The sequence below is a fragment of the Lissotriton helveticus genome, chromosome 1_1 (assembly GCF_964261635.1).
Source record: "Lissotriton helveticus chromosome 1_1, aLisHel1.1, whole genome shotgun sequence".
Classification (NCBI taxonomy): Eukaryota; Metazoa; Chordata; class Amphibia; order Caudata; family Salamandridae; genus Lissotriton; species Lissotriton helveticus.
Genome location: NC_136057.1, coordinates 1,324,552,772 through 1,324,573,386, shown reverse-complemented (window position 1 = coordinate 1,324,573,386; position 20,615 = coordinate 1,324,552,772). Strand labels below are relative to the sequence as shown.

Genomic DNA, 20,615 nt, shown 5'->3' with positions numbered 1-20,615 from the left:
CCCCCCTTCCACAAATAGAGGTTGCTTTGCAACAATGGATAATCGAGAGCCTAGACTGTTCTAGCGGGCATGGGAGGAAAGAAAGTGAATATAATTGAATGCCTTGCTCCAGAGAAGCTGGTAAGAGAAAATTATATTGTTCATGAAGCCCAAGTGCCAGGGGGAACACTCTTGTTCCAGAAGATAAACTGAGAAACAAAAGCTTGATTTTCGAGGCACATCTGGGAGATGTCTCCCTTTGCGCAGGAGAAATAGTAGATCAACTGGGAGAAGATTTGATTCTCTAGTGAGGGGCATTTCATCACAGTATTAGGCCCTACATTCATTCACCTTCCTCACATATTCTCTCCCGCACATCTCTCAGTATGTTACCCACCTAGCTCCACCTCCTCCAAGCACCAGTGCAATGGTATTGCCAGTCAGGACGCGGGCAAGCCGGGAGAAGTCACTATGACGGTCGGCTGTTTTCTCAAACACCTTCTCATACATTTCTTGCTGAAACATAGAAATCACAAATGGTTTCAGAGAACCAGAACTAACTGAGGGTTCAATTTAAAATCTGCTGAGTAATAAAATGTCCAATTACTGTGTTACTGGGCACTTTTATTTCTCAGGCGCATTTAGATATTCCAGCTATAAATGTGAAAGTTAATAACTACTAACCACTAAGGTCTGGAGCAGATAAAGGCTGCTGGTAAACATACATTTAAAGGTGAGAAAAATTAACAGTGGTATCCATGTTACCACAAGTTTTTCCACATGTTTTCCTACCACCTCCAAAATATGCCAGCAATGGCTCACAGAAGTAGCATTGCTGCTTTGGTCAATTACCACAATATTTAACCTACAGATGCCCCGAGACTCCATTTGGTGGCTACAAAAACATTTACAGTAGTTTTTGACCAAGCCATACAGTGAGTGCAACCGCAGTCCTCTATTTCCTAATACCAAATCATTTAGCTACATTTCAGCAGTCGGGTTGCATGAATCTTTTACACATGATATAAAAGTGTGAACAATAATAAACATTTATGTAACTTTTATTATTTCATTTATAGTGAAATTGCTTGTTAAAATGTCTTTGATCAACATTAGACAAATGAAAGGCAAAGGTGGCCCTGATGCATTTTAAAATGACATGCAGGTTATGAATCCATACCTTGAAATGTGGCATCAACTTATCCATTCTGTCCCTAAGCTGAACAGAGTGCCTGACTGCATCCCTAAGGGAAGCGGGCTTGTGGTTAAGTGCTTATTATCATCAATGAAAACGTACTTATAGCACGTGGCAATGAACTTAATAGGCATCTTATCGATATCATGTTTTTACAGATTTTGACATTCAAGTCCAATAGAACTTAATAGGCATCTTATCGATATCATGTTTTTACGGATTTTGACATTCATGTCCAATACATAAATAAATGTATATGAACTACCATGTTTGCTGTGACTTGAAAACTTTGTAAGCAATGTCAGGGGGATCTAGAAGCCAATTCAAATTTTCTCATCCCTGTGGCTGAAAAGATTAAACACTAGTTTCATTCCAAAACTAAATTCAATGGTAGTCGAAGAAACATGAGGATGTGTTGAAACAGTTTTGTGGCCTTGTTGGTGATGTCATGAAGTAATCCCTCAGTTAACAACAACAGGTCGATTTCACAATGCCCGCAATGACAAGAGTGCAAAAAATTATGTTAATGGGGAAGTGATTTATGGTGGAAAATATACAGCTTCAGAAAGGACATGTAATGTTTAGGTGCGAAGCAGATAAAACGGGCGTACGCAGCAACTGTATGGAGATTCAATTTACACAGAATGAAAAGTGGCCATCGTTATAATACCTGTAGGTAAATATTTGTGAGAAAGGTGCTCTGCTAACTTAGTACTCAGAAACAGAGTTAGCATTAAAGGTGAAGAAGGGGCGGCCTGTAAATCTGCAGAGTGTTCTCCCTACCAGCTTATGTGGGCTTCGCCGTGAGAATACACGGCGCGGGCACTTGATGTGGAGATGACCAGAGCACCAGCTCCTCATGTTCAGCCACTCCACCGTGCGGGAGGGGGTCAGGCTATCTTCCTTGTGTAGAAGGATCAGCTGCTTGAGGGCCCGCACGGCCGTGTTCTCCAGCATCTGCTCCAGCTGTGAACATAATCAAGGAGACAGGCATCAACTCCAGTCTCAGATCGTGACTTCTACATTTTGTATACCCCTTTCTTCATCGAACTGAGCATACCCCGAGCTTCCTTTAAAAAGCCTCTCCTGTTGTATCATGCACTCTTGCATTAGTGCCCTCTTCCTTGTTTTACCACTCAGAGCCAACAAAACTGGGACCCCCTTTATTATTGCCACTTCACTAATGTTACCTTACTGCTCACTGAGTTCATTGGTTCCAGTCCCACTCTAACACAACCTAATCTGACTCCTAATTTTTCACTCAGACACCCAATCTCGTGCTCAACCACTTGCATGGTCTCCACATGTCCAGTACCTCCAACTAAGACTTCACCTAACTTTTATATTTATTATCACAGAAAGCCTTGGCCCCAGTCCCACTCTGACCACCTTCCAGTAACACTTAAGAGACAACCTCTGAAGCGAAAACCCTAGTATAACTTCATTGCTAATGCCCCCTTTCACTGAAGAACCACAACCGTGTATATTTCTGCTATCTGTAAGACCTGCTCCTAGTGCCACTCTGACACAGCAAAGACTCAACCCCTTCCACTATACCACTAGAAGACATCTAATGTAGTGTTGGCAACCTTCCAGTCTAGCACTGGGAGACATTTGATGTAGTGTAGGCAACGTTGCCTCTCCTCAAGTCCAAACACAATAAGGTGCTCTCTGTCGAGGTCATTTCTACTTTTACATAGCTCCTCATCAAGAGTTTGTGGCATCAACCCATACAGAACTCGTCTCATACTGTCCCTCACAAATGCCTTGGTCTCCTGTTAATTTTACTACTGTGCAGATTTCTTCTCATTCCCCTGGTGCAAAAGATTCATCCCTCTCATAATGCTCCTAACAGCCGTATATAAAAAAAATCAATTTCAACAGTCTCACTCCGCCATCACCAGTCATCATCAAACTCTGCCTCTGATCCTTGCATTTGATAGGGCACTTGACAGTGTACACTGGATCCAAAGAATGGGGATTAACAGAAGCTAAAGAAAAAATCTTAATGACTAGCTGTACATAATTAATACAACTATGGGGAAGAATCTTGGGCAGCCAACTGAGCATGCCCATGCTAGGGACCCTCTATTAGACATACCAAACCACGATCACTCACTAGTGAAGTCCAAAAGAAAGACTTGACAAATTACAAAATACATGTTTGAATGGGATGGATTCCCACACCTCAGTTATCAGGATCATACAACTAGCAAAAAAGAGTGAGTGAAACCTACATCTCCTGGAGTGGGATCCTGCTCACCAAGTCCCACAATCAGGATGCAGTCGGCCTGTCGGATGCAGCGCACAGTCCATGGTGTCAGGGAGTAGTCTGTCTGGTAGAGCACAATGCGGTGAATGTCCTCCTGCTGAGCCAGCCAGCCAGAGAGACGGTACTCATGGATACTGCAAGAGAAAGGTTATTAGAAGAGGCTGACTACACCCTAACCTCCTACAACATATGCATCAGGGATTGGCAGGCAACCTATATAAACCCATAAATGACACATATATATTGCTTATATGCCAACACATACATGCCATGAGACAAGCAACATTATCAATATACACATACACTCATTGTAAATGCTGCAAAGGATAAGGGAAGGCAAGCGAAGTTATACAGTTATACACCTTCACTGACAAATACATGAGGGACTAGCTCAATACTGTAACCTCGTTAATGCACACACTGGGAATATGGTAACTGGTCAGAAGGGGCCGTCAAAAGGCTGCCCTTTCATCAACACATAGGTGCTTTACAGAGCAGTACAGATGCCTATAAGACACAGAATATGGACACCAGATCATGCACATAAAAAGAATGATAAACAGAAAATGATGAACTCAGTAGGCACATTAGGAAAAGTTTAAGGTTATACTACTGCGTGCTAAAGAAAAACACAACACAAGTTGGGTAAGTATCAGATTATTTTAGAAAAGCTAATCGGAAGAAGATGGATATTTTTACACATTTCGCTGTTTTCTCTTATTTAAGATTCATGATGCTGCCTAAAGCCTCTGGCTTGTGGCAGACTGTGCTAATGCCCTCATGCAAGCAGTGCCCAACAGCAGTAGAATGGCTGCGCCCTTGAAAAGAAAGGAGGCATGGCGTTGCCGCAATCACTTTCCATTCTGCTTTCCTTGACCGCTGGACCAGTCAATTCCACCTGTGAATAAGCTCTATCGTAAGTCATTTAACCAAGTTCTATTTAGAGCACATTGCACAGTAGTCACTAGACCTTTTTCAAAAAGCATGCCCACTTCTGTTTTTTCCAGGACAAACTGTCATACTGACATTAACATTCCGTAGACCGTTGAGAAGATTATCTCGAGACACTGAAGAAAAGTGATTGTAAAGAATTTCAGGCTGACATTTGAAAAATATGCAAAATTATTTATTTTCCAAAATGTCAAATGAATTTTATTCCAAGAAAACTGTCAGTGGAGTTATGCTAGTAAATACAACAAAATAACTAATCAATAACTTGGTCTGCAGCTAGAGGGTACACTACTAAAAACTCTTAGACATTTGGGCAAGCAGAAACATCCCACTCTTTCAATTTGCCACAATGTATACATTCCTAAACACTAAAGCAACCTCCCAAGCATGTGACAACATCTGGATGTTTGTATGTGCCATGGCTTCAACATTAAGCAAATCACAATGTATTCATCACTCACCTGTACCTCTAACTTTAATAATTGATGGTGCCATACTCTAAAGTAAATTTCACGGACGTGCTGCTTACTTTTCATCCAGATAATATTCAAATGACAGGCATCTTTATTCCGGGACCCTTTTACAGTAAGGAAAGGACTACAAAAGTATCTTGAATATGAACCTACCAATCCAAAGCTGAAGCTCCAAGTCGCGCTCTGATGATGTCACTTGTAAGAACCAAAGTCGGACCTACAAAAAAAGGATGACTCTCCATGTAAAACATTTCAATTTAGACTAGACAGGTAGCTGCCTATTACTTTTCCATATCTGTAAATCCACCATGCACACCCCTCACCACTATGATGATGGTAAAGTTAACTATGCACTGGCACCATTCAGGCTTTGCATAAGACTCATGAGGAGTTTCACAACAACAGTTAAGTGGCTACCTTACGTTATATTCTCTGCAGAAGGCTACATTGTCCTTGTTGAACTTAGCAAATGCATTACTGTCAAATAAATACTTAATACCATAACAAGCATTAACCAACACTTTCTGCACTACAAGGTGATACATCAGATAACAAAGTAACAGACTACAAGCATTTAGAACAAGTCAACTCGGCAAAAGGTGACAAATAGCATAAGAAATAAATCTCTGCTTCCTGGTATAATGATGAATTAAAACAGCTACGGGTAGCAGGCAAAAAGGCCGAGAGTAAATGGAGGAGGGCCTACCTAGATTCAGATAAGAAAGCCTTGAAATCGGTACCTGTACAAGGAATCTAATATCAGGGCCAAAGCAGACTTTTATGCTAAATCCATTCTGCAAGCTCCAAATAGCACAAAAGTGCTTTTTAATATTTTTAGGGATTTATCTAGTCCTGCTTGCACGAGTAATGAGGTGGTCACATCGCAGAAACTCTGCGATGAGATTGCCATCTTCTTCGAGGAAAAAATATCTTAAATTGTTGGAGAACGTCATCATGATGGTCCGGATTATTTAGCCTGGACGTTAGATGCAGAATCTCAGATAGATACCGCTTTGAATATCTTTCATGCCCCCACGGAGGATTCTTTTAACCAGCTGGCTCAAAGTATATCCTCGGGCTCCCCGTTAGATCCCCTTCCAAATAAAATCTGGAAAATGTTCGGTCAAGAAACCTTTCCCTGACTATGGAAGATCTGTTGCCAGTCGCTGGAGGAGGGAGAGGTACCTGAGGTATGGAAGCAAGCAGTAGTAACTCTGTTGCATTAAAAAACCATCCCTGGACCCTTCTAATCCAGCACATTTCAAACCAATCTCTTTACTGTCATACCCTGTTAAAATCTTAGAGAAGGAAGTTAGTAAAATTCTATTGTGCTACCTTGAAGACAATTTCCTGCTGGACAGGGATCAATATGGCTTCCGCCCGGAACACGGTACCAAGACTGCTTTGGCAACTGTAATGAACAATCTACGAATGCGTGCTGACAATGGAAATTCCTCTGTCCTAGTGTTACTGGATATGTCAGCCATATTCTATACGGTGAGCCATACCGTGTTAGTGGAGAGACTGAAAGGTATAAGTGTTAAAGGACGGGCCCTGCAGTGGATACTATCTTACCTGTCGGAAGACAACAGGCTGTGTCTCTGACGCCGTTCACCTCAGGCATGTCCCCAGTACATCATGGGGTGCCACAGGGCTCGGCGATTAGCCCAATTCTTTTCAATATCTACCTGCGTCCTCTATTCCCCATCAATAAATCTTATGGGTAGACCGGGTCAACTATGCAGATGATACCCAACTGGTGTTTTCCCTGGAGGGGAAACAAGCGACATCTATGGACACCTTCTAGGATTGTATGGGCCAAACTGCTAGTTGGCTTAGGAAAAATTCCCTACAGTTTAATGGGGGGAAAACAGAGGTGGTGTATTATCCTGTATCTAGAATGTCTCATCATCCATCGGTGGAGTTCAAACTTACCCCAGAGGACGAACCCCTGGTTTCGGCTAAAGTGGTGCGTAACTTGGGGGTCATGGTGGATGGAAATCTTCAAATGGACTCACAAGCCAATAAAACGGCCAGTGTTTGCTTCACCCTGCTACGTATGCTACGGAAGGTTTTTCCGCTACTTCCAAAAGATACTCGATCTCGCTTAGTGAGGAGTGTAATCCTGAGTAGGCTGGATTACTGCAACTCCCTGTACCTGGGGGCGCCACAATACATTGTGCAGGGGTTACAGAGAGTCAAGTCTATGGCAGCAAAGCTGGTGTTAAACAGACAGTGCAGGTCCTCTACGACGTTGGCTCTGAGAGATCTTCATTGGCTCCCAATCCAGGGGCGAATTTGTTTTAAATCTCTCTGCATTGTATACAGGGCAGCACATGGTCAGGGTCCTGTCCCCCTGCAGGAGATGTTCACCTGGTATAATCCTGGGAGGCAGCTCCGCTCTTCGAATGTAAATTTGATAACAACTACCAGATTTAAGAGATCTCGGATGGGGGGCAGAGCCTTTGGTGTGACTGCCTCGCATGTATGGAATGAGTTACCCCTGGACTTTAGACAGGCCAGCTCCCTGACATGCTTTAGGAAGAGCCTGAAAACCTGGCTATTTCCAAAAGGTTATCTTTAGATCTTCTCACTGACAACTGTTTCTGCTTTGTGGTGTCTGCTTGACAATCCAAACGCCAGGATACCCGTAAGGTGACAGTTTTGTGCTATATAAGTGTTCAATTCAATTCAATTCAAAATAAATGTCTGTGAGATCAAAGGTCATGCTACTGCAGTAAAAAACAGAATATTAACTTCTTCCAGAACAACCAGTGAACAGACTCTATGTCCTCAACTACAGCTCATCAGGTGAAACATGCAAATAATCCAATAGAGAGGTCAACACTCAGATGCTTCATAGACCCATGAGGCTGTGGAGTGTAACTCAGAGTAGGAGCACCAGCAAAAACCTTTGTGCAACTCTGAAGCATCCTTCCATGCACGGCTGCACCACTGCATGCACACACCATCACCCAGACCTATGCACTGCCCCCTCTCACCTTTAAACACAGCACCCTGTTACAAACATACTCACCAATGGCATTAAGGGCATGCTTCAGCTCCAGTGAAAAGGCTGCCATGGGCACGTCATCGCACACAGGCAGTACTGCTACAGTGGCAAGATTGCTCGTTGGATTTGTAAGCTCAGACGAGGAGCTCATACCAAGACCTCCTCCTGGTAAAAAAAATATATACTTGATGTATTTTATGTGTTACCTGTTTCTTGAGAAATTTCAATAAAAGCTTTGAAATAAAAAAAAAATGAAAAGAGCACCAATGAAGTCAGAAGAATCAAGAACAAGCATATTAACACTATGAATTGTGTGTTGTCATTTCTGGAAAGAGCCTTTACCCTAAAAATGTACCTCAATGTTCATATGAGTTGGTGAATAGAAAAAAAGTCTTCCAAACAGGTTTGCAAGAACAAGCCCATCTAGATTATTATTCAATAAATAGTACACAATTGAAAGGCTCCATCACACATACAGTTGTACTATACTGTGGGAAAGTTGATGCGCTACACAGAATCACAGGAAAGCCTTTTTTCCTGCATTACATGTTGCATTGAGACAACTCTTTCACTTAGGACTTAGTTATAAGGAAGACTACACCTGACTTTCAATATTTGTGCTACAGATAGACGTATGGGAGTTGCTACCTTGTTTATTCATTTCAAGAAAAGCATCACAGATTCTACATCACATTGAGAAGAAACACTTACGAACATGAAGGTTGTGGGAAGAGAGGAACCTCGCTGAAGAGGAGTAATAGCACTGCCTTGACAGGTCACCAACAAATATGCTTCCAGTGGAAGGCTGCCATGCTTAGTTCAACAGTCAAAGAAAATTGTTTTCACAACTAATCCTTAAAGGTGTTTGTTTAGATAAGACATATACTAATGAAGTGGTAGAAAAAGGATTTCAACATCAGGTCAAGATGACCTTTTCAGTTTGAGGTTATTCACAGATCCACCTCCAATTAGATTTTGCTATGGATTCAAAAGGTGAGGAGTCTGCGGTTAAAAGCCTCTATCAGAGAAAGAAGTTACTTACCTTTGCTATCGCTATTTCTGGTAAAAACAAGATCTAGACGCAGATTCCTCACCGACTTCCTATCCTCCCAGTTCCTTGAATTGGGCTCTGCCCATTTAAAAGATCCCTCGTCTAAGAATCTGAAAACTGGTCGAAGCCACTTAGCTGCTGGGGCTCTGCATCTGGGGCATAGGCACCCTCACAAGTAAATAAAGTCAGTGTGTGGGAATGGCCTTAAATCCGCTCTGCAGGTCATTTCTGGAGCGAACAGCATTAGTGCACAGAGCCACTTGGTAGCACACAGAGGTACTGCTAAAAAGTTTCCAGCCTGGGGAAATATTCAAAAGGTGAAGAATCTTTAGTTAAAAAGTTTTTAACAGAAAATCTCTCTCTCCATTTAGCTGGTACAGCTAGAAATCTCGACTATATATGAAGTGTTACTACAGCAAAGTTCTATGAGGACCTCCGCTATGTATCTACTGAAGATCCTGATGGCAAACCTAACCCCAGGGGCTGGTCCTCTTCAACATTTAGAACAATGTTGGACTGGGTACAGACAAGACTGCACAATATCAGGAAATTGTATTTTTCAAAGGTCACTTTTTCTAACATCATGTGACACGTTATGTTAAGGACAGTGAATGTACTGCAAGATCTTGTTACATTATTTTATTTTGTATTACTTGAACTTTAACAATATTTGCTGTTTTTAACTGATATGACTCGATCACAAATTTTTTAATGGCTTAAACTGTGCAACTTTTATAACTTGGCCTTCATAATCACTTCTGACGTGAAGGCGCGTGCCTTTATATCTCCTTCTGCAAGTGTTTTGATTCATGCCTTATTTTGGCGCAAGCCCATGTCTCTATCCACAGGTCCTCTGAACATCATCAAATTCTTTTACAAGGGGAAAACCCCATCTGCTGCAGGACAGCATTGTTTGAAACCCTTTCGGCTGTAGAGATCAGAATGATGTTCACAAATGAATAAGAGCACCAAAAACTATTCTTTTTTGGTTCCAAGGCCCCCTTTTGTATTTTCTACTTCCCATGACAGCAGGTTGTATGTCGATTCTCAGATGTTTGACAGTAATATGACTGTCACAACGTTGAAGCACCAAGAATTATCTGGCATGTGTTATCCATCGTAAGAAGTCACACTGCTCTCCAAGTATAGGAAAAGTTGCTTAAGTATTGCAATCATGAAGCCTTATCTCCTACAAAGCAGATGAATGCTTAAATATCTGTAACACAAGTGTTTCTTATATCTTTCCTCAGTCATTAAAGGCAGTATGTTTACATGTCATTCCACACAGTTTCTTGAATCTGCAGAAGAATCTTCTGGTGCTAACATGCAAAAGAGTCACTCCGCTATAAATGAAAAACCGGTTTGGTTCACAAAAGGCTGCTTGATCAATAAAACGACAACTTAAAAAAATTCTCAGCCTAGCGCAAAACCTTTTCCCCGTTTGAGGGCTCACCAGGTGTCTTGCCCTCAGGAAGAAGATTTCAGTGAGGAAGAATGTGTGCACAGGAAAGGCTTAGGGCTCAGCTCCTGTGATCGCCAATAAATAATACCATGCCAAACTTATGCAAGGAATAAACAAGAGATGCGTGTGCCTTTGACTGATAGTAAGGAGTTTGCGGCTCCACTTCCAAAGACACAATGCTACATCATTTTTGCAGGCACACACATCATACATTTAAAACAGGCAACATCACAGAAAAGCTAATTTTACCTGGAAAGGGGCCCCGGAGTTGCTGCAGGTTACCAAGTATCTTCTGGCTAAGCAAATGGATCAGGCGTGTTACAACCTACAGGGGCATAAAGGAAACCCAAATTACCCCCTTGTTATTATCTCAAACATTTATGGGCTATTGTTAACTCTTTCATCCTCAACACAGAGTTTTCCCTCACGTCACTGTCTAGCCACATCTCAGTTGTGGGGGGACCTTCCTCTTATCGTTGGGTGTGTCCCTGCTTCAATTTGTGAATAAAACTCCATTTTTATCCGCTCTTACACCCTCACTTGATTTTGCTAAATTATCGTGCCTCATGCCAGCTCTTCCAACTCCATATGTTAGTGTCTGTTTAGATTGGATGTCACTGCTTGTTGCACATAATATTGATTATATACCACTCAAAGCTTGAATGTACTTTATCCTTATGTTTACCAGACTGATTTAAGTTTCAAGCCTGATTTTTATTTAATTTCAGATATACTGATTATCCGTAACTCTAAACATGGCAAGGCTGTATAGTTCAACTTTCTTCCAACCTTCACCCAGTTGGTGAACAGTAAAATAAAGCTTCATTCACGCCTCTAGTTAATTATATTCGAAAGAATACAAACATTGGTCTAGTTGCCCCACATCATACCAAGAGCAATCCTGGTCTGGGAGAATGTATTGTGTATGTATTGCAATATGAGGCTTGTGCTTAGTAGGGTGCCAGTTATGTCAGCTTTGTATCTACAGATTTTGAGTGGATTTGTATTAATTCCAATAATCAGTTGCCGCTGGATTATAATTATACCCTGACTGATGTGTTGGTTACTCATTCCTTAACTGCTCCTATTCAATTTGGGCGACGCGGTCCATTTCAGTTCATTTACTACAGCTCAATTTCAGTTCCACTGGCAAAACTCCATTTCAGTTCAGCTGGTACAGTCACGTCTGAGTTCAGTTTGTAGACATTTATTTTAGCTGAGCTGGCACGGCTCTGTTTGATTTCAGCTGGCACAGCTCCAGGTCAATTCAGCTGCTACAGCTCTATTTCAGTTGTGCTGGCGCTATCACAGTTGAGTTCTGCTAGCATGGCTCCATTTCAATTTACCTGCAATCATTCTGTTTCATTTCCCCTGGCACAGATCACTATCAGTTTAACTTCTACAGCTCCATTTATCTTCACTTGCCACTGCTCTATTTTAGCTCAGTGGGCAAGGCTCCATTTCAGTTTGTCTGGTATGCAGTTTGCTGGTAGAGCCACCTTTCATTTTAATTTGGCATAGCTCCATTTCATGTCTGGTGGCACAGCCCCATTTCAAGTCAGTTATCACAGCTTAATGTAATTTCGGCTGACTAAGCTCCATTTCAGTGTAACTGGCACAGCTCCACTGCAGTTCGGCTTGCATGGCCCCAATCCATGTGAATAATTACTGCTGCACCTCTGTCCTGCAAGTGCTCTAAAAGTTTGAACTCAGCCGCTAATTGTCAATTTCTTTTAAAGAATGTCTCAATCCAAGATCCAAACCTTGACAGACCAAACTTTGTTGTTGGGGTATCAAAATATATACAAGAGCAAACTTGCAGCATAACCCAATCTGAGAACTTGAAGTCATCCACCAACTTCATCATCACAGTGAAACTCCATGTAAGGCCCATAAAGGACAGAATGTTAGACATGCGAGCTCCCTACGAAAGCCCGAACGGGATGCCCAGCCACCAAAAAGTTTAGAAAACAAGGCTATTTAAGAAAAGGTTATCCCTTCAATGTACCACAACTACTTCTAGCTCCTCTTCTCCATCACTCTTGTACATCTAAAACACGAGAAATTAGACTTCTCTGATAATGTACAATGAAAGAAACACTAAATTAGGCCCCAAACAGAGACATATGCACACACGAAGGCAAATACAGACACCACCCATTTGATCTCAAACATGCACAACACCCTCACAAAGCATAGAGCCACTATCGACAAGACACTTTCTACCATCACACGTAAACGTGCATTCAGACGCGCGGCTCTTGCACACCTGAGGGTACCGTCTTTTAATATTATTTAGAGTCCCCTCAGGTATCTTGGCCAGTTCGGTGTCCCTCACAGCATGGATCGTGGTAGCCCGGGGCTGTCGTGTCAGAGCTTCCACCTAAATAAAGAGAAATAATTCACAGCAAATCACATCCCATACAACCTTTGCTAAAGAGAAAAGGAGGAAAAATAGTGAGATCTCTTCATGCCGTCGTCTACACTAGTCCGACATGCAAGAGTGCATTCTAAGTTTCAGGTGGACGATTATAGGCTGAAATAATGACTGCAATGTCACATTATTCAATGCATTCTCAACAACAGCAGCTCGTCTCAACCATCTTCATGTGAGTGATTGAAACAGTACTTTATTCAGCACACATGTCTTTATGAAGAACTACACTATTTTAGCAGTCTTCACTGACACCCATGGATAGGTAACATGTCCATTTTGAAAGATTGTAAATAGCGGGACGTGGGAACGAGAACTTCCAATTGGATGACCTAGTCTCCAGTGTAGACTTTTTCATAACATTCAGCCAGTGCCAAGGGTCTCTAGGCGCACTGCTCAGATGAAAGAGTAGAATGACTTTCAAGGCTGATAATGACCAGCTATGATGTTAGGTTATACCAGAGGCAATTAAAATGGCACAGTATTTAAACATGCAACCATCACCTTCTTCTCCCCACTACTCCACTCAATTGAGTAGTCTTACATTTCACCAATATGTCGTGGACTTACCACAAGCATGAGAATTGTTCAGAAATCTTCACTTAATTTTCAGTATTTATGGTGCTTGTACAGTGTGGATCTAGCCACTATGGCAACGGTGTGTTTCACACAAAACTAGAGCTAGTGTATGACTTGACACCAAGTCCAAATTGTACACACATGTACTCACCACTCCAATGAGATCACCGCGCCCGTACTCCCCTATCAGCTCCTTCTTCCCATTCGACTTCTGGATCACTGACCGGAGACGGCCGTTGAGGACAATGTACGTGCAGTCTGACTGGTCCCCTTGCCTTAACAGAAAATGCAAAGCATCACAATAAGAACCTCTTGCAGTTGCACTGAATACTAACCACACATTTGTTCTTCCCTTTGACTGCATTTTCACTTTCCACCTTCATAGCCATCATAAGTCATGAGTCTCGTCTCCTTTCTCCCTAACACTCTCTGCTAAGGAAAACATGTATGCAACTGGACACCATAACAGTGGTGTGTTGTAGAAAGAATTGGAGCAAACGTTTATCAAGAAGCTGATTAGGGACTCCTTAGCCACACTCCAGTAAGTAATCTAAAATCCTTAAAAAGCCCAAGGCAAAAAAGTCCTGTACCATAACACTCCACTTCATATATCTCACCCTATAACTCACCCGTAGGACAAAAACATTCAAAAAAGCACCAAATGAAGAAAATGTCCAAGCGCCAGCCCAAAGCATCGTCTCCGGCCTTCAGAGTCTCATAATTGGCATATCTTTAACCTTTTTTAGGACGTGACCGGATGCGTCTGTCTTCCTAGTCTAATAAGGCAGCCCAATCCACCATCTAATCCCCATCATTAAGAGAAATGTTCTAACTAATGTGCTTTCTCACCCTGTGAATCTCTAGCCAACCCTTACCTTGAGATCTGCGAATCCTCCTGTGGCAATGTTTAAAGCCTGGGCTACCAAAAGGCATGTCTGCCTAAGTGCACTATCCTGAAGACCATAGTAAGAGTCTGAAACCTAACTCTCCTCCTACTTGTAAGGCAGTAAAGTCGTCTTTTTTAATCTGTTTATTGAACTTTTGCATTTCCAATCTTCAAACAAAAGTCTGCATCATGAGACCTTATCAATGCAACATTATAATGACCCACACCACACTGGATCCAGCACAGACAACATCTAAGCATATGGAAAAATAAACCGAAAGAACATTAATTATGTCAAGAGACTGTACTTGTAGAAATGTTATGGAACCATATCAGAAAATGTCAACGACTTTGCCACAATACTGTCCTGAATGTAGATGACACGATCATGGCAAGACAGGAGAAGTAAGTACAGACAACCAAACAATTACAATATACCCACTGTTCTGCGTCTGGTAGGTCAGTTTCAGTTCTTGTAGGTTTTCATATAAGAATTGCAACAAATTTGCAGGAAAGAACTAGCACATAATTCCTTCAACATCCCCCAGCGTCCCTGCCCTTGAATTTACTAAGCTTCTTCAGTACCATGTTCAATCAATACAGGATTTAAAGTCTTGCTCTCTACCTTATACACCTCTAAAGCAGGAATCTATGAATGACCAACAAAAGCTCTACTCTGACCACTTACAGTTCACCCTGACATGTGCCTGTCATGGTTACGAAAAAGGTTTGTCTGCATATTCCCTATTTCATAATATAGTTGCTTAGTTTTAATGATGAATAATTCAGCCTTGTGGAAGAGAAGGGTATCTAGCTGCTCACTTACTGTTTGTAGTTTGCACAATTTATCTTAGAGCCAGATAGAAGCAACTGATAACCTATCTTCTTCAGATGAAGTTCAAGCTTTCTAACCTGTTTAGATTCTCCTTTTTTGCAATAAAGCCTGTGTCACAATAAACTTCTTTCAGCACGGTTATGTGTCATACAAATTGTTATCCAGAAAGATGTCCTTAATAGACCTAAATGTCTCCTCCATGATCAGCCTGTTTTTGAGTAAGAAGGAGCCCACTTTCAAAATCCTGAGGAAAACAAACAAGTGATGGATGGAATGCTTGGATTAATCTCAGCCACCAATAATTACTCTGGCTGCGTTTCAGTTCATCGTTTTTTTGCCCATCATGCCATCTCAGACAGGAACAAGCCATATGCAAATCAACTTTGGTTCTGCTCCAACAGGAAACGTCCAGCCTAAACTGCCAGGCCAAATCCCTTCAGAAAGGGGAAACAAACAATCCCAGACTGGTTTGGCCTTGTTAGACCTTATCAGTGAACTATAGCTTGGTTCCTGTGACACAGTGAGCACAGGACCCAGGTCTGCACATTTCCCTCGCACTAGAGTGGCAATCTAGGAGAACAAAAAAGTGATATCTGGAATACATGATTTAATCTCTGCCACTGGTATTTACACTTTGTTGTTTGTTGCACGTAGTGCTCTAAGTTCGACAGGTACGCCCAGACTTACACCCTATCCTCAATGTGCCACTTGGCTCAAGCTATACCCTACTATGAAGGCAACAACTGGTCAAGAGTTGTTTATGTTTAAATCCGGGGAGGGGGTACCTGGCCTGACAGTTCAGGCTGGACTATGCCTATTGAAGCAGGACTAAGACTGATTTGCAAGTGGCTGGTATCTGCTTGGAAATGGCACAATGGAAGAAAAGTCAATCCGAAATGCAGTTCAAGCAATCAACAGAGGATGAGATTAACTCAACCATTCCTTCCTTAATTTTATGTTGTTGCTTGTTGCTGTTGTTGACACCCTAAATGCAACAGATATGACCAAAATATTTCCTTAACCTGACATCAATAAACTTTCATTACAAAACTCCTTGGGACCATGTTCTCACATCTCTTAAGGGTCCCAATTCTGGTGCCAACTATGTAAACTTGTAACTATATGTGTCTTCTGAGAAAGCTGTGTGAACAGACACTATCATAAAGGCCTCAGGTCATCATCCACTGTGCTCCCGATCAGATGTTTGGTAGTTAGGTTGTTTCTTCAGTGGCAATTTTCCAAGACTTTGCTTTACTATCAATGACTTCTTTATTCAGTTGTATGTCTTCATGTAGAGCTGAACTGCTCCTTCATTGTCCTCTACCCTCTAGTAAAGAGAAGCTACCTCTGCTTTCAAATCCTTTGTGGTTCTACCAATTTCAGATGAGATGGACTGCACTTCTAAGGAATCGTTATTTTCATCCTCATCCTTTAGTGATTGTAGACAGCTGACCAGGTCTTCGTTGGTTATTGATCACCCCAAGAGCTGGCCTTACGCACCATCCTGACGATGCACACTCATCTCTGGGCTGTTTCATATACATTAAGAAAGTTCAATTAGGAGGTTGCTCATGGTGGGAAAATGTGCTGTCTATCTTGACTTCACAAAGATTCAAAGAATGGATCTTCTTGGGAGTATGTCATCTTGGCATGGAGAAAGCAGGTCTAATCCTCCACAACTTGTTACTTGGAGCTATGCTTACGGGAAACGGTTGTAGGCAAGGGGGAGCAGAGAATAATAAGCCCATCTGCCACAGCTTTAAGGCTTACCCTGGTCACAGACATCAGATCAGCAAACCAGGTATAACAACCATAGCTAGTATGCACTAAACTATCAAGGACAAGAGTAATGAACAGGCAGTACACACTGTGTAGAGAAGAGGGCCACCTGATATTTCTAGCTGACATCTGCTTCAAACCCCTCCTCATGCTACAGTGCACAAGAAGGCTAGAAGCTAGGCTTCAGATCTGCCAAGAGAAGCAATTAGAAGCAGTCCAATACTAGGACTGCAGCAGCCACCTTACTTCTTGTGACTCAAGAAGTGAATGAACCCTTACTTCAGTGAATCATTGGGGCATAGGTGAAGCACAGCACATAGTCCAGGGGGTTTGGCACTTCAGATTCTGAGTCGAAGTGCAATACCACATTCATCGGCATCCCAGAAATGGCAGCACCAACGGATAGACAATCTTCCATGTTGGGTGTGACCACAGTGAGCACCAACATCAAGCCACCCAAGACCGAACTCGCACAGCCATGGATCTCAGGGGCATTGCCCTGCACGATATGCAGTTGCTCCGGAAGGGGAGTTCCTAAGTCCCAGTCCTTCAGCATCCCATTACCAAGTTTGAGCACTATGATACAGCACCAAGAAGGAAGAGAGCCAACCACAGGCACCTCAGTTGAAGTACATAGCCTCGTAAGATACTCAGACAAAAAATGAAACAGCAATAGTCCAACCATCGGCCTACAATGGGTTTCCCAACATTCAACCTAACTTCTGCCAACAGATCAAGGCGCAATCTAGACGGATGCTGAATGTGATAACTGCAGGATCTAGCCAAATGGTTTGCTTTGTTAATTAGGTAACCACTGAAAACCAAACAGTCACCTGAAATCTAACTGGAGGTCCTCTAGGAGATTGTTTCCCCCAAACGGTATGTCAGTTAGATGGTAACCAACTTTTCCCAAGTCTTGGAAACAAAAATAGTTCTATCCACCGGTTGAAAGTTCAATGGGTGAGCGATGGGCCCAGCTCCTGACTCCCACTAAGCAACCTCCTTTCCATATAAAATTATAGCAGACTTTTAAACGCATAGAAACAAAAACACATTTTTGAAAAACACATTAGCTTGCACAAACAACGCTAAGTCAAAGCACTTCCCACAAAATATTAACACAGCTGTTAGAACACTTTGGACCAGGGACACATGCAGAGTTGCGTGCCTTTCCCGGCCTGATCATCCCCTATGATATGATCAATCACTACACAGTCTAAACACCACTGTGCAGCGCTACTGTGTATATCAGGGTTTGGAGAACCAGTTTATCTGCCCCTTTAGCCAGGTCAACCAGACGAGTGCTTGTCTTGCTCTTAGCAAACCCCCTATTATGAAAGATTGAAATTCTCTGTTAATCTGCACACATACAACACTATACAATTAAAAAACATACAGTACCACCAATATTAACGCAGATTTACAGCCAACATGAAGCACAACTTTAATGGAAGAAGACCGAGCCAATTTATGAACTAACTAGTCCAAAAAGAAAACAAGCATTTGCAATGCAATAGGTCTCGCATTAGGAAAGTTTGAGCTATTGGTCTTGTAAATGACAATTTTTTTATTTATGTGTTGGTTTTGAAAATAGCTAAATTAATAGCTTTGTCATTTACAATGCCAATAGTTATAACTTTCGCAAATGTGACACCTATAGCATTTGTAATGCAACATGTTTTGTATTTACGTGACTTAGATGTATTGATATTACAAATTACAATGGCTTTTAATTTTTTTAAATAATTAATACTTAAATAAAACTGATTGTAATTTATAATGGCAATAGCTTAAACTTTTGTAAATAACGTTTGTGAAGATTATTTTCGGTGTATTTTATTGTGACGAAAATCCAAAAACAGAAGGGAAATATTAACATCTTTTTGTGACATTTGTAATAAAGCTTGAAACATTGAGAGAACATATTTGAACCAGTTGTTGAATGGTTGCAGAGATCGACGCTGTGGTGGTGCTGAGCGATGTAGGGGTGGCGCTGAGTGATGCAGGGGTGGCGCTGAGCGATGCAGGGGTGGCGCTGAGCGATGCAGGGGTGGCGCTGAGCGATGCAGGGGTGGCGCTGAGCGATGCAGGGGTGGCGCTGTGGTGGTGCTGTAGTGATGCTGTGGTGGTGCTGTAGTGATGCTGTGGTGGTGCGGACTGATGCTGTGGTGGTGCGGACTGATGCTGGGGTCCAAGTGTGGGATCACAAACAGTGAGAGCAAGCTTGATCCAACCAAAGAAGCGTAGTGCCGTTCAAGCCTGGAATATGAAGCCCATACAGGGCCACCACAAATGTGGAGAATGCATTGTCTGCAACTAGACAATTGAAGGACGAACGTCCACTGAAAAATAAACGTCCTGATTCGAATGAGCCCTGGCAGTGATATCAAAAATATACCTGCACTAAGGTCAAGTCCGGTTATACATTTGAAGCCAGCCAGTCGGATTAGACTCCCAAAAACTTAGCAACATGTTAATTAATACAAGACTTGACTTTTCCCTCGTTATGCGCTTGTAAACTGACGATATGTCACGGACTTTCTATTAAAGACTCCAGCTGCGAGTGTATTTGCTTTTCACTCCGCAGCGCTTGTGAAACCATGTATGTATCCAGATGAGACGACACGAAGTACTGAAAGGTTCCGGTCTTTCTTTGGCCTGCATTCTTTTTCCGAAGCACATTTCAGGCTTTTAGATAAGAGAAAAAACGTCTAAACAAAGCTCCTTTTTCGTTTTATTTTTAGATTCAAACAAGTGGCTCAATCCCAACAATGAGTTGCGTTCTTGGTACTTCCGGCCTATCGCAGACATAACTCCAGGTCTTCCCCCAGTGACAATGTTTTTTATCCTTCCTAATTCATTAAGCAATACTCCCTAACCCAATCAGTTCATGTACATGTCAACTGGCCAGTCCTCGTGTACTACATTTGGTTGCTGTCGTATAGTGTCTCTTGTTGAGATGCGCTATTTCTGACAAAACATGCTGCCTCCTGATTTACAAATCTTTATTTTACTCTCATATGTCAAAGGGTTAAACCATGTTCCTGAATAATGTACTTTTGCTGAGATTTAGGTGCATGCCCACTTCAAGAAGCAGTATTTTCCAGGCCTGGCACTCTTTACAACGTTACTACCCTAGTTGAGGAATAAGACTGTTGTCAAATTCCTTCTGCCCTCGGAGTACCGTTATGAGACCCTATACATGGGGCATGTGATCTACGTTGTACATCATTTTTACTGCACATTTCTAGACCTTGTCAGTTTTACTCAATTACCAAATGCAGCATAACACAGGCAAAGCAATGGGGTAACCACTTCCTTCTTCACTAGTTGAAGTCTCTCCCTGATGTATTCCACCCCACATCACAGGCCTTCAGATATGAATCCTCGTGCTTCCTGAACACTAACGCACATGCTCCCTCTATAAAATGCAATAGTATTTCTTCATGCCTATCCATTTGTGTGTCAAATATACACCACCTTACAAAAAACAACAGACGACCATGAAGTACACCGAATTGACCGGAAACAAAAATCGGATTTCTCAGCTTCCTTTCAAGGTCGATATTAACAACAGCAGTTTAAATGCCCGAACCTATCTATCTATGCTATCTATTTACAACCGCCCAAACACTGAGTTGACAGTTCAACGGCAGCATAAATCTGTGAGGCTGCAAGCCCAGAGGAAACATCAACAGAACCGTGT

The 20,615-nt window shown here is 42.0% G+C and overlaps 1 protein-coding gene across 3 annotated transcripts in view; it reads right to left on the bottom strand.

Moving 5' to 3' along the window:
• The window catches only part of PNPLA6 (patatin like domain 6, lysophospholipase), a 262,435-nt gene that overhangs the window by 72,806 nt on the left and 169,014 nt on the right, over nt 1-20,615 (bottom strand). For all 3 annotated transcript variants that reach the window (XM_078682176.1, XM_078682170.1, XM_078682183.1), the window contains exons 19-26: nt 13,561-13,684; nt 12,666-12,779; nt 10,646-10,721; nt 7,908-8,048; nt 5,024-5,087; nt 3,412-3,580; nt 1,958-2,140; nt 377-495 (exon numbers count right to left, since the gene is read on the bottom strand). In XM_078682176.1, coding sequence (XP_078538302.1) covers nt 377-495; nt 1,958-2,140; nt 3,412-3,580; nt 5,024-5,087; nt 7,908-8,048; nt 10,646-10,721; nt 12,666-12,779; nt 13,561-13,684 — 990 coding nt within the window. The remainder of the gene's footprint in view (nt 1-376; nt 496-1,957; nt 2,141-3,411; nt 3,581-5,023; nt 5,088-7,907; nt 8,049-10,645; nt 10,722-12,665; nt 12,780-13,560; nt 13,685-20,615) is intronic.